General features: G+C 47.9%; 1 protein-coding gene across 2 annotated transcripts; it reads left to right on the top strand.

The window, feature by feature from the left end:
• The first annotated feature begins 202 nt into the window (after nt 1-202).
• LOC115190086 (roundabout homolog 2-like) lies at nt 203-25,426 on the top strand. Of its 2 annotated transcripts, XM_029748561.1 has the most exons (3): nt 203-994; nt 2,180-2,395; nt 25,038-25,426. In XM_029748561.1, exons 2-3 carry the CDS (start codon nt 2,392-2,394, stop codon nt 25,418-25,420), a joined length of 387 nt encoding a protein of 128 aa, XP_029604421.1. In that variant the 5' UTR covers nt 203-994; nt 2,180-2,391; the 3' UTR covers nt 25,421-25,426. The 2 variants fall into 2 exon arrangements, with proteins under 2 accessions (XP_029604421.1, XP_029604420.1); XM_029748560.1 differs by lacking the exon at nt 2,180-2,395.
• The last annotated feature ends 277 nt before the right edge of the window (nt 25,427-25,703 follow it).

Raw genomic sequence — 25,703 nt, 5'->3', positions numbered from 1 at the left:
AAAGTCACTAGAGTGGGCCTGCAGCAGCATACCCGTGGCACGGGTCCACTTCGTTTGAACTTCATAGGCTGTTCCAACAATATGGCTTTGCCCAATGCACACTTGAGCGCACTCCGTCTCCTCTCCTACCTCCACCCTTCTCTCCCTCCCTCCCTCCCTCCCTGCCTCTCTCCTCCCCCTCCGGATTCTTGTTTTATGTATGTGTGTCAGTCGGGGCTGAGGCTGTGCGGAGTGAGCATAGACCATGGGCTCCTAGTGGTAGCGCTATACAGAAACCAAGAGGGAGAGGATAGGTTGTTCAACTGACTTGACTGTACATTTACAGTGCTTAGGCACAAGCAAGGCACATGTGATCTTGGGCAGCGGGTTCCCTATGAAATGTAAACATTTGCATATTGGCTGAAGTACATGGGACTTTGGGGTTTGTTTAGACACATTTAGACTTGGCTATCTATGTATTGATGAGGAACGGTGGAGAGACATCAGTGAAGATTTACAAGGTGTCCGTCCGGAAGGCGCGTCTCAAGGAGCAGAAACCAAAACGGCAACTACATGATTGGATGCGTTTCTCTTGAACCCAATATACACAGTTTATACTTTATTTTAGGTTGTAAGTTGATATTGTATAGTTTCGTACTTATTGTAAAAATAGACATGACCATTGCAAGTTAACTTGTGGGAAAAGCAGCTGGGATTTCAGATGATCGCGAGTGAATAATATTTTTTTTTTTACGGCTGTGGATATGAATCTATCCCGGGCTCGAACGTGCGGGATACAATTCATCCTCTAAATTCTTGGACATCTCAACTGGCTTTAGTCACTAACTAGGACCTATATAAAACTCAAACTATTGAAAGAAAACTATTTGCTGCTGTTTGGACATATTTTCCCGGCTAAATCCAAGGATTTGCGCGCAATCCGTGGATGTTTAATATGCTATGGGTCCGCTAGCGCTCATTCTTGTTGGTGGATTATTGTACTGTCAAGTTGATGGTAAGTTATTTATGGAATTTCACATGGAATCAAAATCATTGTGTCGTGGAGTTGTGTGTGTTTGATATTGGGAAAGAATGGTGCTTTCCAAAAATGGCAAAGTTCAACTCTTGCGACTCTTTTTCTTCAGATGTTGTATTCTTATTGAGTATTTTCCTCCATACAGTTTTAACTATGGATAATGTTGATATACACTTTATGTGATAGACTATGTAACAAGCTTCTCATGTCGCTGGTTATGATTAGGTTATGCCATGGGCAGTTAGATTGTACAGTATATGTGTTTTATTTTACAATTAATTGGAGACCTGATAGACTGTTTATCGGAGGAGTTCTTGGTGGAAGTTCTTTCTATAATCTGGAATGTTAACCCTGAAAGCGGTTAGAAAATGGTTTTAGGTTACTAAAATGATGAAGTCAACACAAACTAAAATGTCAGATATGTTTGCCTTCTGTCTTGCTGGAAATGCATACTGAAGTCACACGTATAATAGCAAAAATGATGAATTCATCGAAAGTAGTTATATTTGGTGAGAAAAAAAAGAATGTTAGCCATTCAAAAAAGACCCATCTCACTTGTCTCCTTGGCAACAGCATCAGCACATCTCCACTTTCTGTGTGATGGCATCTGGCCCTTTGACACCTGATGGTCAGTAGACCCGGCCACTATACCCAACCCAAAGGTGTGCAAATGAGCATAGCATATCAACGGGAAAACATAACCAAACAAAGGGCTTGGCACTACAATGTCAGCCTCTGATTCAACACTGTATGGGCTGATCAACGATTTAATCACTGATTCGCTGCCGATTGTTTTTCCTCTCTAAAGAATTTACTAACAGGGAGATGGTTAGATCTGCTTATTTATTTAATACAATATTACATTCCACCTGCCCTTTTTGACATAGCTGAGCTCACAGGTGTAGCTGTGCTAGTCTTGGGGAGAGTGATGGGTGTGGAAATATATTTGATTGCTTTCATATTCAGTCCAGGACACAAGCCAAATGAATGATGCATAACACAGCATCTATTCCTGCTGAATAATAACTAGGTGACTTTAAACATGACTGGCGCTCAGTTTATTTCCTCTCTGTTGTTTCATCAATCTTTAATGGTGATACTGTTGGTAATTGTGAAAGTAATTTATACAATTTTGTTTTATTTCTCCCACACTGTTAAAATTAGAGCCCCCTCCTCAATCAACATAACGAAGAGAGTCAGCACTATTTCTATGATTTACAAGGCTTCTTGGGAATCATTGGCCTACAAGGGAGCCAGTTTAATGGAGACATTAAAAGAGCCTCAACTGCAGAGTATTGTGATACCATAAATCAGAGGTCAGGTGACGGGAAGCCTGATATGGTCCTGATCAAATATGTGACTAATGGAAAGAGGAGATGGGTGAGCCATTGCACCAACACTGAGGTTTACAACGTCACAATTCACAATCCAAATGTCTGAATCATGTTAACTGGAGGGAAGTGTTCATCACCCCTCAGGCACACACACACACACACACACACACACACACACACACACACACACACACACACACACACACACACACACACACACACACACACACACACACACACACACACACACACACACTCAAACAAACACATCTTGTTCTTGAATATGGGTAAGGTCAGTGGTGGGTATTCATGGATAGCAAGGGAAGCCAGGTCCCCCCACCAAAAAACAAACAAAAAAAACATGTAAAATACATTTTCTTTCCTCTCTCTGTGTTTCATAATGTTCCTTCAATTTGAATGAGGCTGAATTTTACTCATTGGAGAAAGCATCAGATCAAGCGAAACAGCGCCCCTCTGTCTCTCTATGTGTAGGCCATCTATCTGATGCTCTGTGGTCCAAAAGAGTATGACATTATTGCCGCCCGTAGCATTGAATGCAAGGGAAGCCAGCGAGCATTTGGCCTGCCTTGATGATTTAAAAAACAAAATAATAACCAATCTGCGAGCTCAACTGTGAATGGTCCTGGCGCACCAAAACAAATGTAAAAGGAAGCCAGTTTGGATGTGTTGTCACTCCTATCAAATCGCATTGAGAGCATAGGTCATTGACAAAAACAACTTGAATTGTTGCATCTCGTTGTGTTGTTGTCCTCCGGTGGCTAGCTAGCTAGCAAAACATTTACCTTTCCTAAATTAGCCATTGAAGGAGATAGGGATTTGGACTTTTGGTTTTACTTAATTTGGTTTTAATTAATTCTCTGTGCTGGCCAATGATTATAACGGCGATTCTGATCCAACCATTAATTCATATGTTGAGAGGATAGAAGTTCAATATGTAGCTAGATGTAGAAGGCTAATGTTAACTAGCTAGCATTGCCAATGAATGGAAGTTAGGCTAGAGAGCAAGCATTTTAGCCAGGTAGCCTAGGACAACAACAAATACAAGCATGTACTGTATGACAGTGATAGACTGTTTCATCAACATGAAAGAGAGGAGGATGGCATTGGTGTTTCTCTAAGTAGGGTGAGTCAACACGAACACACAGAAATCAGAACCATGGACAGCCACATCATATTTAGCTTACGTTGATTGGACTAAATCGTTTTTGGTATCTTTCAGATGATTTGATGAAGTTGAAATGGTGCTGGAATAGTCGAGGCAGCTCCTGTTTTCTTTGTGACTTGTGGTAACTCTCTGTGGTTCTAAACCAATAGTTGTTTAGTGGTCTGAAAATGTCAGAATCCTTAACTTGCTTCACCATGCTGTAGGTCATGTAGTTGTTTGTTACATGCAAAATGCTTTATGGACTTCACCGGACAGAGGTTGCTCTCCGGTTTTGTGATGAAACAAAGGTGTGGTTGAATTTATTCTGCCACTGTGTCTTCTTATTGTCTCGGCCTTAGGCCTATATATCACAGTCCCAAGGCATATGAACTAACAGGTTATAGAGAAAACAACACAATTATCACAACACATAGGTTGTAATATGGCTTTTTTTCTGGCTTCCCCAGTGATTTTACCCACCACTACTGGTTAAGGTAAGGCTAAAACCTATTGAGCTTGTGCCATTTGGCAATTTTTGAATGTGGAAGCAGTAATTCATAAAATGTTGTTTTTGAGGCTCCCAGTTGTCATCTATTGCATTAGTAATGTCAACACTTGCTGTGTTGTGAGCAATGATTCACACTTACTAGCGTTTGCTTTGTGTTGTTTGTACAGCTTCAAAAACATGTGAGGATGTTGATTTTATTAGTTGAAGGCAGGGGTTGACACTGGGGCCCCTGCTCCTTCCTCTCCTCCTTTGTCCTTTTTTAGGTACAATCTTTGGTTTCTGTGGCTATTTGTATCGTGTTTTTAGCAGTCTCCACACTCTCCCTAAGGAGTCTGGGATTCTAGTCCCCTTTGTAGTGGGAACATGGATTCTCTCTCTCTCTATCCCCATCTTTCTCTCACTCAATTCAATTTCAATTCATTTTCATTTTAAGGGCTTTATTGGCATGGGAAACATATGTTTACATTGCCAAAGAAAGTGAAGTAATTAATAAACAAAAGTGAAATAAACCCCCCCAAAATTGCACTAAACATTACACTCACAGAAGTTCCAAAATAATAAAGACATTTCAAATGTCATATTATGTATATACACAGTGTTATAATGATTTGCAAATAGTTAAAGTACAAAAGGGAAAATAAATGGTGTTTGTTCTTCACTGGTTGCCCTTTTTTTGTGGCAACAGGTCTCACATCTTGCTGCTGTGATGGCACATTGTGGTATTTCACCCAATAGATATGGGAGTTTATCAAAATTGGGATTGTTTTCAAATTCTTTGTGGAGCTGTGTAATCTGAGGGAAATATGTGTCTCTAATATGACTATAAATTCGGCAGGAGGTTAGCAAGTTTCTCTTTCTCTCTATCCCCATCTCTCTCTCTCTCTCTCTTGCTCCCTGTCTCTCTTTCTCTCTCTCTCTGCTGTCTCTCTCTGTTCTCTGTTCAGCCAAACCCACTGGTTGCTAAGCGCTGGCTGAAGGCATGGCTGGATGGCCAGAGGGAAAGGGGCGCACCTTCCTGTGAGTCGTGAATCACTCCTCCCAATCATTTCTCTGTCACCCTCATCCAACTCTCCCCTCTACTCCACCGCCAACTCCACCACTACCCATCACCCATTCTTTCAGAGGTAATCTGTGGGTCCTTGGGAAGGGAGGAGCCATCTCTAAGAGTCCACTTACGCAGACAAAAAGGTCTGGAGTTGCATTCACTGGGCAACATGGACAACAAAGGCTGGCTGGCTGAATGGCAGTCAGGCAGTGTTTAGTGTTCTGTGATTAATACTGTTAGTGTGCTGAGAGAGAGAGAGAGAGAGAGAGAGAGAGAGAGAGAGAGAGAGAGAGAGAGAGAGAGAGAGAGAGAGAGAGAGAGAGAGAAGAAGACAAGACAAACCAGGCAGTGAGAGAGAGAGAGAGAGAGAGACAAAAGAAGACAAGACAAGACAAGACAAGACAGTGAGAGAGAGAGACAAAAGAAGACAAGACAAGACAAGACAAACCAGGCAGTGAGAGAGAGACAAAAGAAGACAAGACAAACCAGGCAGTGAGAGAGAGAGAGACAAAAGAAGACAAGACAAACCAGGCAGTGAGAGAGAGAGAGACAAAAGAAGACAAGACAAACCAGGCAGTGAGAGAGAGAGAGACAAAAGAAGACAAGACAAACCAGGCTGTAAGTGAGAGCTGGAGAAATTGAAAGGAGAGGGATAGATCCAAAAGTGTTTCTGTTAGAAAATGGTTTCAGTTTTGACATGTGCTCCTAAAGTTACAGGAAAATTACAGTGTTTATTGGCCGAGGTTTAATGGAATTCAGTAAGAAGAAAATGTACCCTTAAATCTAAATGTTGGCCATGCCAGTATGGCCACGTCTTCCCCATTATTAGTGACCAGTTGTCTGGTACCAGGTTTCTTAGGCTGTACTGTAGTCTGCTGTTATTCTAGCAGGAATAGAACAAGAAGAATAGCTTAGCATGTAGACTAGTGGACATGAAGCCATGACCCTGTGTTATTCTGAGGACCTCCAGAGACTCCTGTCTGATCATAGATCTGTGAGTCTGGGGTGGTGAAATGTGATACCCGCCTCCAACCTTGCTGGTGGCACACGGATGGGCACCTGGGGGTCTCTAGTAGCCTGTGCAGAGTAGCAGAGGACAATGCTCCATCCGCCTCAGGGCTGGGGTTTCACTACCGCTGCTGTGTCAAGGGAAACTACCCACACACGGTGTGTGTGTCTCTGTGTGTCTGTGTGTGTGTGTGTGTGTGTGTGTGTGTGTGTGTGTGTGTGTGTGTGTGTGTGTGTGTGTGTGTGTGTGTGTGTGTGTGAGAGAGAGAGAGAGAGAGAGAGAGAGAGAGAGAGAGAGAGAGAGAGAGAGGAGAGAGAGAGAGAGAGATGCTAGGGTATGAGGTAGGTTATGAGATGGGTATGAGGTAGGTTATGAGATGGGTATGAGGTAGGTTATGAGATAGGTTATGAGATGGGTATGAGGTAGGTTATGAGATGGGTATGAGGTTTTACCAGTGAATAGCCGTGTAGTATTAACAGTAGGTTTGATAGTGGTGACTGAATGAACAAGGTCTAAGCGCTGGACTATAATGGAAAGTAAGCCTGTGTACGTGAATTATCAGGCGCACTGAGGTCAATGCGTAAGACCCAATGTAATGTCTTCGCCCAAAATGTGATTGTTCTGCTTGAGTTGGCAGCGTTTAAGCAGCTACTGTAGCGTTGCTGTAGTTTGCGGGATGGGCCTGCTGTAATGACAAGCCGTTCAGCTGAGATCCCCAGGCAGCCTCTGTGGTGTCGCACAAAGTCATGTCACTCTCGCTGGGTGCTGGGTGCTACTGCAGTTCTAGGACCGCTCTCATCTCCCTAAGCATCTACACTGTTTACTCTCTGATTACCATCAAAGATGAGAGGAGAGAGAAGCCCAGGGAGAAACTGAAAGAGAGAGAGAGAGAGGAAAGGGTGAATGTATGCATGTGTAATGAGGTTATCAGGAGTCAGATGATAGGTCAGCGGGGTTAACTAGTGTTACCTCACTGGTGACACAGAGCTGTCGAACAGCCAGGCCCGGCTCTTCTATACATTACATTACAACACAAGCATACCCACACACGCAGCACAGAACACAACACAGGCAGAACAGAACACAACACATTCAGCACAGGACACAACAAAGGCAGAAAAGAACACAGAACAGAACACAACACAGGCAGCACAGAACACAACACAGACAGTGCAGAACACAGCACAGACAGCACAGAACACAGCACAGACAGCGTAGAACACAACACAGACAGCACAGAACACAGCACAGACAGCACAGAACACAGAACAGAACACAGCACAGACAGCACAGAACACAGCACAGACAGCACAGACTGCACAGAACACAGCACAGACAGAACAGAACAGAACACAACACAGACAGCGCAGAACACAACACAGACAACGCAGAACACAACACGGACAGGTACAACCTCAGCTTAGAGCTGTTCACTGTCTATTCTGGTCTATGATAATAACGCAGGAAAACCACAGTGCTAAGGTTGACTTAATACCCAGTGTTCTCTTGAAAGAAAGCACTGTTTTTTACACACTGCGGAGTTCTTAGAGAAATGTCATGTGCATGGGGGACTGTAGAGAGAAAAGAGCAGAATGGAAGGTTGATAATAGCACTTAGTGTTTTTTGTTACCTCCGCTCTGCTAGGTCTCAGCCAAGCATACCCCTGACATTTACTGTACAGAGGGAGCTAATGCCTGCTTGCCTTAACCCAGAGAGAAAGGCTGACAGAGAGAGACTGAGAGATTATGAGAGTGAGAAAACAGTGATTTAGACTACATTCGTTTTTGAACTTTGTGTAACCACTATGTTATTTGCTTTTTCACATCAGTGTATGTAACATTAAAATAAGATTAAAAACAACCCATCTCTCTCTTATCTACACACACACGCACACACACACACACACACACACACACACACACACACACACACACACACACACACACACACACACACACACCACACACACACACACACACACACACACACACTCCCATCACCTCTCCCTGGTCTTGAAGTGTAGACCTGCAGGCAGCCTGGTAATGTTGATATACAGTAATTGCTGTAGCTTTGGATAATTCACTGAAGATTAGCTTGTATTAAAGCAGCCTTTGATCTATGGCATTCAACCAGCTTGTGAATGCAGCCCAAACTGGTGTTGTGATGGACAGATCGCCTGTTGTAAAGTGGATGTGTGGAGCAGTGTCCTCATCTTAATAGAAGATGATTGGTTTGAGGACATGATGCCAACAGAGAGAGGAGGAAGGGAGGAGAGGTAGAAACAGAGGGGGAGGAATAGAGGAGGAAGGGAGGAGAGGTAGAAACAGAGGGGGAGGAATAGAGGAGGAAGGGAGGAGAGGTAGAAACAGAGGGGGAGGAATAGAGGAGGAAGGGAGGAGAGGTAGAAACAGAGGGGGAGGAATGGAGATAGCATGTGTGTTGGGGCTTATCTTTGTTTTCATGCTGCAGATTTGGGTTTGGGGAAGCGCCTAATCAGTTGGTCTCCTGTTGCCTTAACCCTGCCCCCTGGTTGGCTGTCTCACAGCAACCCTGCCCCCTGGTTGGCTGTCTCACAGCAACCCTACCCTCTGGTTGGCTGTCTCACAGCAACCTGCTGATAGCAGTAAGTCAAGGCTGAAGCAGAGGCAAACACACACACACACACACACACACACACACACACACACACACATACACACACACACACACACACACACACACACACACACACACACACACACACACACACACACACACACACACACACACACACACACACACACACAGAGAGAGAGAGTACAAACATTCAATGTAGAGCAAAGAGAAGCAAACCCACTATGACCTGGAAATAGCTTCAGTACAGTAGTTTCATGTACACTAGTAAGAGCAAGTACATGACAGCTCAGCAGATTATACCACTGTTGTATTTAGTGCCATTAGATGCTTGGCAATGGTACTGTTGATTAGGGTTAAAGGCAGCAAAAAACTGAAATGGCTTTTACCAGAGATGTCTTTTGGAGATGCCTGTTGAGAGTGTTTCTCTCACCAGTCTTTAACAGGAGTTCAGGGCTGCTAATGAAAATGCATGAGCTCTCCTGTCTGTGTGAGATGGGTGAAGACAGAGAGAGCGCACGGGACTCGAACACACATCCGTCACACGCCGCAGTCCCGCTACGGCAGTAATGCAGCCCAGAGTGGAAGCAGCCAGTGAATCAAGCCCCCATCCACCACACCACCAGACCCATGGATCAGCCAGCCATGACTGTCTGCTCCCTGCCTGGCCTGCTATACCTCACGGCTCTCTATACCCTGCTAGTCTCTATTCCAACTAGCACTGGGCTCCAGCTAGATAGTAGTGCATGGAGATATTGCATACCTGTACACATAAACAAGCAAAGATGTATGTCTACAGAACCTAGGGGGATATGCAAATGTGCATGGCTATATTTCAGTCTATATAATTGGAAGACAGCCAACAGCAGTTCTATTTTGTATAATTAATCATGCAAAGGGTAATTTAACGATTTAGAAACAGCAATCCAATGTATGCCAATTGTCTGTAGTGTTTTTATTTGCCTGTAGTGTCACACTGTGTCTCTGGTGACCAAGCCAGTCAGGCAGGCAGCCAGCCAGGCATGCAGGTGTCAGGCAGGCAGCCAGGCAGGCAGGCAGGTGCCAGTCAGGCAGCCAGGCAGGCAGGCAGGTGTCAGTCAGGCAGCCAGGCAGGCAGGTGTCAGCCAGGCAGGCAGGTGTCAGGCAGGCAGCCAGGCAGGCAGGTGTCAGCCAGGCAGGCAGGTGTCAGGCAGGCAGCCAGGCAGGCAGGCAGGTGTCAGTCAGGCAGCCAGGCAGGCAGGCAGGTGTCAGCCAGGCAGGCAGGTGTCAGGCAGGCAGCTAGGCAGGCAGGTGTCAGGCAGGTAGGCAGCCAGGCAGGCAGGCAGGCAGGCAGGCAGCCAGGCAGGCAGGTGTCAGGCAGCCAGGCAGGTAGGCAGCCAGGCAGGCAGGTGTCAGGCAGGTAGGTGTCAGGCAGGCAGCTAGGCAGGCAGGTGTCAGGCAGGCAGGCAGGTGTCAGGCAGCCAGGCAGGTAGGCAGCCAGGCAGTCAGCCAGGCAGACAGGTGTCAGGCAGGCAGGTGTCAGGCAGGCAGCTAGGCAGGCAGGTGTCAGGCAGCCAGGCAGGCAGGCAGCCAGGCAGGCAGGTGTCAGGCAGGCAGGTGTCAGGCAGGCAGGTAGCTAGGCAGGCAGGTGTCAGGCAGGCAGGTGTCAGGCAGGCAGCCAGGCAGGCAGGCAGCCAGGCAGGCAGGCAGGTGTCAGGCAGGCAGGTGTCAGGCAGGCGGGCAGGCAGCCAGGCAGGCAGGTGTCAGGCAGCCAGGCAGGCAGCCAGGCAGGCAGGTGTCAGGCAGGTCTCTCCACAGGGTTGTGTAACGGCAGCCATGATGACAGCCAGGGAGATGATTTATGTAATGGGCCCTAGCGAGGCGAGGCGAGACTGTTTTTGTTGTGGCAGTGTAAGCTGCAGCGCAGGGCACAGATCAAATGTCACAGTGATTCCTGCTGACCAACAGTTGATCGCAGCCCTGAACGTTGGAACTCTGGGATTCTGATGATAATGATGTTTGTGGAGAGCTGCTCAGAGACATTAGTCTTTTACAGGCCCTCAGTCAGTAATAAACAGACACACAGTGGCTGAGTGGTGGCTGTGGTGTGTTGGTGACATTGCTGACATTGGAGCTGATTGCTACTACTGTGTTTAAATGAGGTATGGTCCAGGGGAGGTTCAAAGAGTTCCCACTCCACTTACACCCTGGCCCCCTGGCCCTTAGCCCTTAGCCCTTTGCCCTTTGCCCTTAGCCCTTAGCCCTTAGCCGTTAGCCCTTAGCCGTTAGCCCTTAGCCCTTAGCCCTTAGCCCAGTGTAAATGCCTCAGACATGTTTTTCAGTTGACTGCCATAGCCCGAATAAAAAACAACAACATTTGATGTGAATTACTCTTTAAAAAAATATATGTTGTATGTATGTTTTATGTTTATTATTATTATTTTAATTTTTATTATTATTATATTTTTTTACATGGTTGGAGTCGGAATAATTTTCAGATATCAAAATGGGGTCGTGGGCCCAAAAGGTTTGGGAACCCCTGCCTTAGCACTTACCCAGGATGGATGAAGTGTCCCACAGAATAGTGCTTTAATAAATCTCATCCAAGCTCCATATATGCTCCAGATTACAAAACAATAAAAGTACCAGTGTACCAGCCTAAAGGCCATTTGATTAAGTTGCACTCTCCTCCTTATACAGTAGTCTATCATGGTAGAGGCCTGTGGTCCGTGGCTATAGCAGGTCTCATTACCTGCGGCCTGACAGATTGCTGTGTTTGTTTAGTACAGGTCAGGTCCCCAGGCACACCTCCAATTATCAACTCATCTCTCAACGCTGTGTATCACAGCCACCTGGACGTGCCTGTGGCTGCTTCTCCCCTCCTCCCTCCCTCCACTCCTTCCCTCCTCCTTCCCTCCCCAGCCTCTTCTCCCCTTGTCCCTTCCCTCCTCTCCCCTCCTCTCCCCTCCTCCCTCCCCACCTCTGCTCCTCCCTCCCATCCTCTCCCTTCCTCCCTCCACTCCCTTCCCCTCCCCCTCATCTCCCCCTCCTCTCTCCCCTCTTCCCTCCTCCCTCCCCTCCCCTCCTCCCTTTGCTCCTCTCCCCTCCTCCCTCATCCCTCTGCTCCTCTCCCCTCCTCCCTCCTCCCCTCTCGCCTCCTCCCTAATTTCCCAAAGCAATAAAGGCCTTATTCTATTCTATTCTATTCTGCTCAGATCTGCTCAGCCCTGCTCTGCTCAGCCCTGCTCTGTTCAGCCCTGCTCTGTTCAGCCCTGCTCTGTTCAGCCCTTCTCTGTTCAGCCCTGCTCTGTTCAGCCCTGCTCTGTTCAGCCCTGCTCTGCTCTGCTCAGCTCTGCCCTGTTCAGCCTTGCTTTGTTCAGCCCTGCTCTGTTCAGCCCTGCTCTGTTCAGCCCTGCTCTGCTCTGCCCTGCTCTGCTCATCCCTGCTCTGCTCAGGCCTGCTCTGCTCTGTTCTGTTCAGCCCTGCTCTGTTCAGCCCTGCTCTGCTCAGCCCTGCTCTGTTCTGCTCAGCCCTGCTCTGTTCTGTTCAGCCCTGCTCTGTTCAGCCCTGCTCTGCTCAGGCCTGCTCTGCTCTGTTCTGTTCAGCCCTGCTCTGTTCAGCCCTGCTCTGCTCTGCCCTGCTCTGCTCATCCCTGCTCTGCTCAGGCCTGCTCTGCTCTGTTCTGTTCAGCCCTGCTCTGTTCAGCCCTGCTCTGCTCAGCCCTTCTCTGTTCAGCCCTGCTCTGCTCAGGCCTGCTCTGCTCTGTTCTGTTCAGCCCTGCTCTGTTCAGCCCTGCTCTGCTCAGGCCTGCTCTGCTCTGTTCTGTTCAGCCCTGCTCTGCTCTGCCCTGCTCTGCTCATCCCTGCTCTGCTCAGGCCTGCTCTGCTCAGCTCTGCTCATCCCTGCTCTGCTCAGCACTGCTCAGCAATGCAGTACAGGTGGAGAGAGTAAAGAGATTACAATGCTTGAGGGAGAATCAATTGGTGCCATTCATTTCATTGCTCTCCCCTCGGTAGGTAGGAGCTGTTTAGAAAAGCCCAGCACCTGAAAGTGAGGAATTGGCTAAACAATTTCGAGGCCACCTGCTCCTGCACACACACACACACACACACACACACACACACACACACACACACACACACACACACACACACACACACACACACACACACACACACACACACACACACACACACACACACACCATTAACACAGCAAAGTAAACATTACTCTCTCTCTCTCTCTCACACACACACACACACACACACACACACACACACACACACACACACACACACACACACACACACACACACACACACACACACACATAGCAAAATCCCAGCCTATAGCCACACATGCACATCTGCAGATGTATCTTCTGGTAAAATGCATGCAACACATTCATACAAAGTAAACCCAGATAGGATATGTTTTGAATATCAGTTTCAGAAGGGGTAGTACATACAGTGCCTTCTGACAGTATTCACACCCCTTAACTTATCCCACATTTTGTTGTGTTACAGCCTCAATTTAAAATGTATTATATATATATATATATATATATATATATATATATATATATGTGTATATATATATATATATTTAAAAAAAAATACATATATCTATATCTATATATAGATATATATAGATATATGTATTTTTTTTAAATGTTCTTAGACACTTTTGCAAATTTCTTAAAAAGAATAGTACATAAATATCTCATTTACATAAGTATTCACAACCCTGAGTCAAATCTTTGTAGAAGCATCTTAGGCGGTGATTACAGAGTTGTTCTGGGTAAGTCTCTAACAGCTTTCCACATCTGGATTGTGCTACATCATTCCCATTATTCTTCTCAGAATTCTTCAAGCTCTGTCAAATTGGTTGTTGATCATTGCTAGACAACCATTTTCAGGTCTTGCCATAGATTTAAGTCAAAACTGTAACTCGGCCACTCAGGGCCATTCACGGTCTTCTTGGGAAGCAACTCCAGTGTAGATTTGCCCTTGTGTTTTAGGTTATTGTCCTGCTGAAAGGTGAATGAATATCCCGTGTCTGGTGGAAAGCAGACTGAACCTGTCACAGCTGTTAGAAGGAGCGGACCAAGATGCAGCGTTTTTGTAGTTCCACATAATTATTTGACCAGTGAAACCGAATGCAACAACTAAACACTTCAAAATATACACAAAACAACAACCGTGATGCAGGAGGATCAAATACACTCACAACGAATAATCACCCACAAACACATGTGAAACAAACATCAACTTAAATAGGACCTCCAATTAGAGACAGCGACAACCTGCTGCCTCTAATTGGAGGTCATGCCAAACAACACCAACATAGAAATGCAAAACTATAAACTGAACATAGACATACAAAAACAGACAAACACCCCCTGTCACGCCCTGACCTACTCTACCATAGAAAATAACCACTCACTATGGTCAGGATGTGACAGTACCCCCCCAAAGGTGCGGACTCCGACCGCGCCTAAAAAAAACAACACAACACAAAGGGAGGGTAGGGTGGGTGACAACTGTCTATGGCAGCGGCTTTGGTTTCGGGCGTGGTACCCCCACTGCCCGTTGATCCCCCCGCTTCTGTATGTCCGGAGGAACCAGACCATGGATCCTCGCCGGATGCTTCGGACCACCAATCACCGCTGAAAACCCTGGGCTAAAGACCGCCACTGAAGACTCGGGGCTGCAGGCCGCCGCTGAAGGCTCTGGGCTGGAGGCCGTCGCTGAAGGCTCTGGGCTGCAGGCCCCCGCTGATGACTCTGGGCTGCAGACCGCCGCTGATGACTCTGGGCTGCAGACCGCCGCTGATGACTCTGGGCTGCAGACCGCCGCTGATAACTCTGGGCTGCAGACCATGGCTGGAGGCTCGGGGCTGCAGACCGTCGCTGGAGGCTCGGGGCTGCAGACCGTCGCTGGAGGCTCGGAGCTGCAGACCGTCGCTGGAGGCTCCGGACTGGGAGGCGTCGCTGGAGGCTCCGGACTGGGACGCGTTGCTGGAGGCTCCGGACTGGGAGGCGTTGCTGGAGGCTCCGGACTGGGAGGCGTCGCTGGAGGCCCCGGGCTGAGAGATGTCGCTGGAGGCCCCGGGCTGAGGAGTGTCGCTGGAGGCTCCGGACTGAGGAGTGTCGCTGGAGGCTCCAGGCTGAGAAGCGTCACTAGAGGCTCCGGACTGAAGAGCATCACTGGAGGCTCCGGACTGAAGAGCGTCTCTGTAGGTTCCGGACTGGGGACCTTCGCTGCAGGCTCCGTGCCATGGATCATCACTACTGGTTCCGCGTCATGGATAATCACTGGAGGCTTTGTGTTATGGATCATCACTGGAGGCTCCGGGCCATGGATTATCAATGGAGGCTTCGTGCCATGGATCATCCCTACAAGCTCCGGGCCATGGATCATCACTGGAGGCTTCGTGCCATGGATTAACACTACAGGCTCCGGGCCATGGATCATCACTGGACGCTTCATGCCATGGATTATCACTGGAGACGTCGGACCATTGACCATCACTAGAGGCTTCCTACGGGGTGCTCGAACTGGTCTCAGCAGACTGGGAAGACGCACTGCGGACCGCGTGCTCAAAGCAGGCACCGGCCTTACCGGGCTATGGAGGCGTACTGGAGGAAGAGTGCGCGGAGCAGGCACAGGGAACACTGGGCCTTGGAGGCGCGCTGGAGGTCTGCTACTTGGGACTGGCATAGGAGGCGCCAGGCTAGTAACACGCACCTTCGGGCTAGTGCGGGGAGCAGGAACAGGACGTACTGGACTATGGTGGCGCACTGGAGGAAGAGTGCGCGGAGCAGGCACAGGGTACACTGGGTCTTGGAGGCGCACTGGAGGTCTGGAGCGCACGGCCTGAACAACCCGCCCTGGCTGGATGCTCAACTCCGCTCGATACTGCGGGGTGCAGGCACAGTTCGCACCAGCCTTTGAATGCGCCCTGACGACACAGTGCGCTTCACCGCAAAATACGGTGTCTGCTCCATCACTTGCTCCCCACAGTAAGCACGGGAAGTTGTCTCAGGACTCCATCCTGACTCTGCCCAACTCCCCTTGTGCCCCCCCCTAAACATTTTTTGGGGCTGCCTCTCAGCCTTGCCTTTCGGTGCATATAGATCCTCGTAGTATCGTCGCTCCTCTTTCGCTGCTTTGATTTCCTCCCTCGGACGACGATACTCCCCGGCCTGCCTCCAGGGTCCTTTACCAGACAAAATCTCCTCCCAAGTCCATTCCTCCAGATACTTCTGCTGCTCCTTACCATGCTGCTTGGTCCTTCTTTGGTGGGTGATTCTGTCACAGCTGTTAGAAGGAGCGGACCAAGATGCAGCGTTTTCTTAGTTCCACATATTTATTTAACCAGTGAAACCGAATGCAACAATTAAACACTTCAAAATTTACACAAAACAACAACCTGTGAAGCAGGAGGATCAAATACACTCACAACAAACAATCACCCACAAACACATGTGAAACAAACATCAACTTAAATAGGACCTCCAATTAGAGACAACGACAACCTGCTGCCTCTAATTGGAGGTCATGCCAAACAACACCAACATAGAAATGCAAAACTATAAACTGAACATAGACATACAAAAACAGACAAACACCCCCTGTCACGCCCTGACCTACTCTACCATAGAAAATAACCACTCACTATGGCCAGGACGTGACAGAACCAGGTTTTCCTCGAGGATTCTGCCTTTACTTAGCCTCATTCCGTTTATTTTTATCCTGAAAAACACCCCAGTCCATAATGATTACAATCATACCCATAACATGATGCAGCCACCACTATGCTTAAAAATATGGAAAGTGCTACTCTGTGATGTGTTGTATTGAAATTGCCACCAACATAACACTTTGTAATCAGGACATTGTTTTCAGTATTACTTTAGTGCCTTTTTTGCAAGCAGGATGCATGTTTTGGAATATTTTTATTCTGTACAGGCTTCTTCTTTTCTCTCTGTCAATTAGGTTAGTATTGTGGAGTAACTACAATGTTGTTGATCTATCCTCAGTTTTCTCCTATCACAGCCATGAAACTGTAACTGTTTTAAAGTCACCATAGGCCTCATGGTGAAATCCCTGAGCGGTTTCCTTCCCCTCCGACAACTGAGGTAGGAAGGACGCTTTTCTCCCATCAACCAATAGGTGCCCTTCTTTGCGAGGCATGGAAACCTCCCTGGTCTTTGTGGTTGAGTCTGTATTTGAAATTCACTGCACGACTGAGGGACGTTACAGATCATTTGAATGTGTGGGGGACATAGATTAGGTAGTCATTCAAAAATAATGTTAAACACTATTATTGCACACAGAGTGAGTCCATGTTATTATGTAACTTGTTCAGCACATTTTTACTCCTGAACTTATTCAAGCCATAACAAAAGGTTGAAAACTTATTGACTCAAGACATTTTAGCTTTTCATTTTTTAATACTTTGTAAAAAAAATCCCAAAACAGAATTCCACTTTGACAGTATGGGGTATTCCGTGTTGGCCAGTGACACAAAATCTCAATTTAAGCCATTATAAATGTAAGCTATATCACAACAAAATGTGGAAAAGGTCAAGGGGTGTGAATACTTCCTGACTGCACTGTAATGCAGCAGCACACGACACCTTTGAAGTGTGTACAGTACTGGTGAGTTTATGGCTGTGCAGAGCAGATGCCGACAGACAAATGACCAGGCACAGGGCCACTCTGACGACTCTGCAGGAGGGGAGGGAGGGACCAGCACTGGGAGGGGGGTAGTAGTGGGCTGTAGGCTTGAGTGGGCCTCACATTGGAAATCATTTCATCTGCATCACACAGTTCAGTGTCCCTGCCAACGCCCTGACAGCCCCACAGAGAACAGGGCCAGATTCCTCACACTAATCAGCTACAACAGGGAGGGAGGGAGGGAGAGGGAGAGGGCGAGAGGGGGAGAGAGAAAGAACACCACCCTCATCGACACACTCCCCGTCAACCACGCACAGCCCAAATGTTCCCCTCTTTTCTTCCTCTCCTCTTTATTCCCTCGTTTCAAGTCAGCACTCTCAGCTCTGCTTTGACAGGCCATCTCCTGGAGGAAGAGACAGCAACACACTGTTGATGGTAACTGAGGAAGAGACTGAGGAACAGGAAATAAGGGAAAGAGAGATGGATGATTTTGGAGAGAGACGCAGAGAGAGAGGCAGAGAGAGATAGAGAGAGAGGAGTAGCTACATGAAATGCAAGGTATATGAATCAGTCCAGCCCATTGCTGTAGAATGTGATATTCTCTTTCCCTCACTTATCTATTTATATACTGTAACTGCAGGGAAGGAAAATGATAAATACACAGAACAGACACAAAGTCAATAAGACATGGCTGCCCAATGCAGTCTGTGATGGGCTCAGGCAGAGTGCAGAGCACGAGTGGAACAGGGCCCAGCGTGTGTCTCTGCCTGCCTGCCTCTCTTCCTGCCTGCCTGCTTCTCTTCCTGCCTGCCTGCCTCTCTTCCTGCCTGTCTTCCTGCCTGCTTCTCTTCCTGCCTGCCTTCCTGCCTTCGCTGCAGTTGATTGAACTGGAATCTGCTTTGCACCTGTGAGCTCACTGGCAACCAGACAGCTATCTCTCTCTCTGGAGAGGATGTGGTTGTATTCCAGTCTTCAAGGATTGGTTAGTTAGAACCTGTAGGATAGGTCAGATACCAGTCTTCAAGGGTTGGTTAGTTAGAACCTGTAGGATAGGTCAGATACCAGTCTTCAGGGGTTGGTTAGTTAGAACCTGTAGGATAGGTCAGATACCAGTCTTCAGGGGTTGGTTAGTTAGAACCTGTAGGATAGGTCAGATACCAGAGGAGATAACAGTTGATGTGTTCTCTGAGATAAGCTGCTGTGTTATGTATGGGTGTCTCCTAGAGATGAGCTGTGTCTGGTAGGGCCAGCAAGGAATCATGGCAAGGAATCAAAACAAGAATCAGATTGAACTTCTTTAGGAGAACAGCCCTGTTTTCCATGCTATAGCTCACAGCATTTTACATACAGCAGTTTTTTAAAGGACCAAGGAGATTGGTCTGCTTCGTGTTTAAATTTTTGCCATGGAAAAACTCGGGAAGGTAACTCTGGTTAAACTACTGGTATCGTCACAGCCCTGGTGTCTGGGTGACTGTGTTAGGGCCAGTGTGGTGTGACGCCACTGACAGCGCCCCTAAAGAAGATGAATCTGGGTAGCAGAGGGGGCTGAGGGGGCCATGTGCGGGGTGACACGGCAGGCCAGCGCGGAGGCGTGAGGCGGCCAGTAACATCATCCTATCGCCACCCCCAGTTTCCCCCGACTACCCGCTCACATCCCCCTCTGATGACATGACAGATATGGCCCTGTCACCCTACACACCAGGGACAGGACACAGGCGGGACAGAGAGGGAGAAGGAGAGAGAATGAAGGTACAGGGAGAGGAGGGAGAGCTGGACAGAGTAGACAACCAAGATTAGACAATACATAGTATTTCATAAATGTATGTATGTATGTATGTATGTATGTATGTATGTATGTATGTATGTATGTATGTATGTATGTATGTATGTATGTATGTATGTATGTATGTATGTATGTATGTATGTATGTATGTATGCATGCATGTATGTATGTATGTATGTATGTATTTTTTTATATGTATACATTTTGCATTCGTTCACATTCAGCAAACATCTCATGCAGAATGGATGCCTCATTCTAAATGTGTGCACATCTTCAGTCCTAACCCCATAGCTGATGTAGTCTTGGCCAGGGTTTCTATTTGGTGGTTTATGGACCTTCAGTGACTGGAACACCGGAACGCTTGGGTCCGAGGTTGCCCTTGGATACCTGTGATCTGCACACGCTCCTGTCTGTTGGCAGAATAATTGATATCTCTTTGAGGAGCCCTTCTTTCCTGCTCTGGAGGAGACTGGTGCGGGTATTGATTTGGTCGGTGGGCTATGAATTCTCCTGGGAGCTAATGAAAATAATTACAACAAGATGATCAAAGGCCCTTCTGGTCTACATATGAAAACATGTGTGCTAAAGATAATAGATAGAGCTGCTTCTTGTGTGGTCACTGTGTGGGGAGATATGATGCTACTATTATAGCCTCCTCTATCCATGGCAGTGAGAGAGGAGAAGGAGATAGAGAACTGCGTTCACACACACATGCAGTTAAACAGGTGTTTATAGTCAGGCTTTGGCCAAACAGCGATAACATTCTGGCTCCAAAATGAAAATGTCAAAACTTCTCATAACAAATGGCAGTGTGTTGGAGGTTTTTATGTGTCAATGTGTTTTCTGGGATTTGTTTTAATGATTCCGTTTATGACTTCTTGGCAGTCAACAGATGTTTTGCTAACAAATCTATGTTGAAGAAAGGCCTTGCTAGATCTGAAGGAAAAAGACACAGAGGTATTCAGACCACTACAACAACATCTAAGGACTGTTCCCAATCTTGGTCAAGCCCCTTGAGTAAAAACACAAAAGAGGAGGCAGTGGGGGCAGTCATCCCTCACATCATCCCCTCCCCCTCCTCTGTGCTTTAGTTGAGGACTGGAAGCCTGGCTGCTTGGCCCAGCGCACCATGGTGGTGTTATTGCCGAGCAGGGAAAATACAGCCGTTTGATTGGAACGTGTGCCCTGAGACCCTGTGAAGTGCACTCACCTCAGCTCAGAGAGCACTTCATTGCACAGCACCAATGATCACATTAAGAGGGCAACAGAAAGCATATTTACCGTAAAGGGAGTGAGAAAGGAGAACCAATAGGAGGCAGCAAATTGACTTTCTCTCCTGTGAGTCAGGACGCTGGCGAGCTGTATGGCCTAGTGGCTGATGGGAAGATGCATTAGCCTTTCCCTTCCTCTCTGTATCTGGGTCCAGCTGTGGCTGGGGGTATCACATAGGGAGGAGGGGAGCCTGGGGACAGTGATGCTCGGGGACATCACTGTGTGTGTGCGTGTGTGTGTTTGCCTGTGTGTGTGTGTGTTCACTGGGGTTACTCAGCTGTGTCAGATGGCATCATTTCACAGGTGTTAAATGTTTAGCAATTTTCCTATCAACCGTTCCATTTCCATGTAGATGGATGGATTCATTGCGGTAGCATCAGTTTTACTACTGTATGAATATATAGTAGGCTAACCATCCTCCTCTAGACAGGAAGGTCAGTCTGACAAGTCACGTTTGTCCCTCTCCCCTCCCATCTACACAGCTCTGGTTTGCCTGGCAGGAAAAGGACAATTGTGGATGCATCTGCTGTGTAAATTTCCACAGGAAACAGGAGAGCAGATGGAGACTGAAGGTTTAAGTAATTAGAAGGCAGTAGATTGGAAAACAAATTGGATTAAAATAAATTAGACTGAATCGAGTCACGGCAGATTCGGCATGGCGCCTGGGCGTTGGTTTGGGTGTAGAGCTACTGTGGACCCAGTGGATTGTGGGGGAAGCAGATGCTCCAATGAGATCGGAATGAATGTGTCGTTGACACTCCATCTGGGGGAGAGGGTCCCCAAGTCCTTATCTCAACCCTCCATTTATCTATGTCATCATGTTAATTAGTACTGCATTCGTTAACTCACTTAGCACCACAATACTAACCTGAACCCGTACCCCCCAACACTGTCAGAGACACTGGCTGCAAGGCTCGTCTGAATTTGTGCTTACCTTCCCGAGTACTGCCAATGGAGGAAGAGGTGGGAAAAGCAAGCAAACAAGAGGCAGGGGAGAGTAGTTCCATTATTGAATAGAAAAAGCAAATGGCTGGCATGGATTTTCTCGTTTCAGAACCAATAGCAGATGTATAGTGAAGCAGCTACACAAATCCATGGAGATTAGATCAATGGAAGATGGACACCAGGAGCTGATTGTGCCTCCCTACGCCCTCCCCTACAAGCCCCTGTCTGTGGCCCCACTTAGGCTCTGGACACCAGGCCTGATCGCTAATCAATGTCAGGGAAATGGAGGGAATTAGCCCAAATTAGGTGTAGAGAGAAACAGACAACGGCCCTGTTCTGGGGTCAGTACACCACTGTCTGATCTGCCTGACCCCTGCTAAGAGGAACACACAGGTGTTTGAAGTGTTTTATTGCTGACTGGTAGGTTTCTCTCTGTGTGTCTTTGTAACAGTAGACCAGACTGGGGTACAGTGTGTCCTTGTAGGTAACAGTGGATCAGGCTGGGGTACAGTGTGTCCTTGTAGGTAGCAGTAGACCAGACTGGGGTACAGTGTGTCCCTGTAGCAGAGGACAGGGCTGGGGTACAGTGTGTCCTTGTAGGTAACAGTGGATCAGACTGGGGTACAGTGTGTTCTTGTAGGTAACAGTGGATCAGGCTGGGGTACAGTGTGTCCTTGTAGGTAGCAGTAGACCAGACTGGGGTACAGTGTGTCCCTGTAGCAGAGGACAGGGCTGGGGTACAGTGTGTTCTTGTAGGTAACAGTGGATCAGGCTGGGGTACAGTGTGTCCTTGTAGGTAACAGTGGATCAGGCTGGGGTACAGTGTGTCCTTGTAGGTAGCAGTAGACCAGGCTGGGGTACAGTGTGTCCCTGTAGGTAGCAGTAGACCAGACTGGGGTACAGTGTGTCCCTGTAGCAGAGGACAGGGCTGGGGTACAGTGTGTCCTTGTAGGTAACAGTGGATCAGGCTGGGGTACAGTGTGTCCTTGTAGGTAACAGTGGATCAGGCTGGGGTACAGTGTATCCTTGTAGGTAACAGTGGATCAGGCTGGGGTACAGTGTGTTCTTGTAGGTAACAGTGGACCAGGCTGGGGTACAGTGTGTTCTTGTAGGTAACAGTGGATCAGGCTGGGGTACAGTGTGTTCTTGTAGGTAGCAGTGGACCAGGCTGGGGTACAGTGTGTCCTTGTAGGTAACAGTGGATCACGCTGGGGTACAGTGTGTCCTTGTAGGTAACAGTGGATCAGGCTGGGGTACAGTGTGTCCTTGTAGGTAACAATGGACCAGGCTGGGGTACAGTGTGCCCCTGTAGCAGAGGACAGGGCTGGGGTACAGTGTGTCCTTGTAGGTAACAGTGCATCATGCTGGGGTACAGTGTGTCCTTGTAGGTAACAGTGGATCAGACTGGGGTACAGTGTGTCCCTGTAGGTAACAGTGGACCAGGCTGGGGTACAGTGTGTCCTTGTAGGTAACAGTGGACCAGGCTGGGGTACAGTGTGTCCTTGTAGGTAACAGTGGACCAGGCTGGGGTACAGTATGCCCCTGTAGCAGAGGACAGGGCTGGGGTACAGTGTGTTCCCCTACCCCCAGGGAACGAGGTGGAACAGGGAGTGGAACATGTGCCCACCCAGATGAAGGTCCCGTGTGGCTCAGTTGGTAGAGCATGGTGTTTGCAACACCAGGGTTGTGGGTTTGATTCACACGGGGCACCAGTACGGAGATAAAATAATGTATGAAATTTTTGAAATGTATGCATTCGCTACTGTAAGTCGCTCTGGATAAGAGCGTCTGCTAAATGACTCAAATGTAAAATGTAAATGAACAAAGAGCAAAACATCTACTGATGTGCTGTGACTATTGTATGTCTAACTGCAGATAGCCCTGACGCAGGCAGGCAGGCAGGCAGTAAGGAAGGAAGGGAAGCACAAAGGACTGTGTGGACAGTACACTGCTCCTCTATACAATACCTCACTGACTCACACCTCCACTACAGCCCCCAGGGAAGGGCACAGCCTTGTACCCACACACACCTGACACTGCAGTCTTAAACTGCACACTGACTAACACCATCCTTTCTGCTACACCAAGACTATTAACTGCACACTGCCAAACACCATCCTTTCTGCTACACCAAGACAATTAACTGCACACTGCCAAACACCATCCTTTCTGCTACACCAAGACTATGCACACTGCCGAACACCATCCTTTCTGCTACACCAAGACTATTAACTGCACACTGCCAAACACCATCCTTTCTGCTACACCAAGACTATTAACTGCACACTGCCAAACACCATCCTTTCTGCTACACCAAGACTATTAACTGCGGTGTATTGCGTTATATTTTTCATTGACTGGGAGGTGGCTCATAACAATACATCTTGCATTTATTGATCAACATTTTGCTGCCAGCAAGAATAGAGGTTTAGATGGGGGTGTTGGATAGGATTCGGAAGGCAGAGGACAATACAAAGTAAATATTTGGCAGAGTAAAGCCCTGTTCGTTGTGCTCCAGGCCTGCATGTGTGACGGTTTGGTGGTGGATCAAACTCTTTTGTCTGGAGCTTTTGCAGGGTCTCAGTGATGCAAATGTGGCCTCTGGCGTCTTATCTGCAGGGTTTAGACTTGGTCACAGAGAGACACACATGGCACTGAGACTGGGCTGGGGCAGCATTATCATAGTGGCCAGACTCACAGCCCTGGCCCATGCTAGACTCACAATAAAGGAACAGGCCATGTTCTGAACCTCAGGGGAATAGCATTTTAACAGACCCAGACCCAGCCCTGGCCCCAGACCCAGCCCTGGCCCCTGACCCAGCCCTGGCCCCAGACCCAGCCCTGGCCCCAGACCCAGCCCTGGCCCCTGACCCAGCCCTGGCCCCAGACCCAGCCCTGGCCCCAGACCCAGCCCTGGCCCCAGACCCAGCCCTGGCCCCAGACCCAGCCCTGGCCCCTGACCCAGCCCTGGCCCCAGACCCAGCCCTGGCCCCTGACCCAGCCTACGGAACAGTCACATTACACAGAGACAGACCTCTGACACTGGGGGGACAGATATACTTTAGTTGTGGCTGTGTCCACAATGCCCCCTCTTCTCTCCCCTTTGTGAATGTGTGTTTTTGTGTATGTATGTATGTATGTATGTATGTATGTATGTATGTATGTATGTATGTATGTATGTACGTACGTACGTACGTACGTACGTACGTACGTACGTGCGTGCGTGCGTGCGTGCGTGCGTGCGTGCGTGCGTGTGTGTGTGTTTGTAGCTGGGGTTCAGATGTATACTGTCTCCGCGCCGCCATACTCTGTTCACTCTTGGGTCCAATTACCCAATAGGCCTTAAATGTATGGTAGAGAGGAGCAGATGGCTGGTGTTGGACTGGTGGTTAGACTGCTGGTTGGAGTGCTGTCCTCCTATCACCCGATGAGGTGGAAAGACAGAACAAACAGCAGAAGAACCTATAGCTATACTAGTTGAATGGATACTAATAGTACCATCTTCAATAGTCTCTTCCTGCCTCTAAGTGATGTTTATATGAGAGAGTTGAGAATGCTAGAATGAAGAAATCTACTTTCTGGAAAACAGTGAGCTGTTAAAAGCATATTATGTTTTGCTTTGCCTCGTCTACTGTTCATGTTATGGTGTTCCTCACCTCCTTTCTTTCTTCACTTCTCTTCCCAGGATCCCGTCTGCGTCAGGAGGACTCCCCACCCCGGATCGTGGAGCACCCCTCTGACTTGATCGTGTCCAAAGGGGAGCCGGCCACCCTCAACTGCAAGGCAGAGGGGCGGCCCAGCCCCACGGTGGAGTGGTACAAGGACGGGGAGCGGGTAGAAACGGACAAAGATGACCCGCGGTCTCACCGCATGCTCCTTCCCAGCGGCTCCCTCTTCTTTCTACGTATCGTCCACGGACGACGCTCCAAACCGGATGAGGGCTCCTACGTCTGCGTCGCCCGCAACTACCTGGGAGAAGCTGTCAGTCGCAATGCATCCTTGGAAGTAGCATGTGAGTCAACAATTAACTACATGACATTTAGTTATTTTTCTCAGCCGTCCTCTTAGGTTCTTTATGTTGCTCTCCATGTTTTTATGGGTAGATTGATTTTCCTTACCAACCTTACTGATGGAAAAAGCAGGCAGAGGTTGTTTGTCCCTTGCTCTCCAGAAGGAATGACAGGGTTTACGTTTAAAGCCTCAAGACAGACCGAGACATGAAACATTGTCTTGTTGTTGGGCATTGTGGTTTTCTGCCAACATTTAATAATGCTATTATTTCAGAAGAATACAATTTGTCTTTGCGAACTACAGGAAATTGCACTGTGTTTGTTCTGAAAATAAATTCAAG

Source organism: Salmo trutta, unplaced genomic scaffold, assembly GCF_901001165.1.
Source record: "Salmo trutta unplaced genomic scaffold, fSalTru1.1, whole genome shotgun sequence".
NCBI lineage: Eukaryota > Metazoa > Chordata > Actinopteri > Salmoniformes > Salmonidae > Salmo > Salmo trutta.
This window is presented reverse-complemented; position numbering and strand designations above follow the sequence as displayed.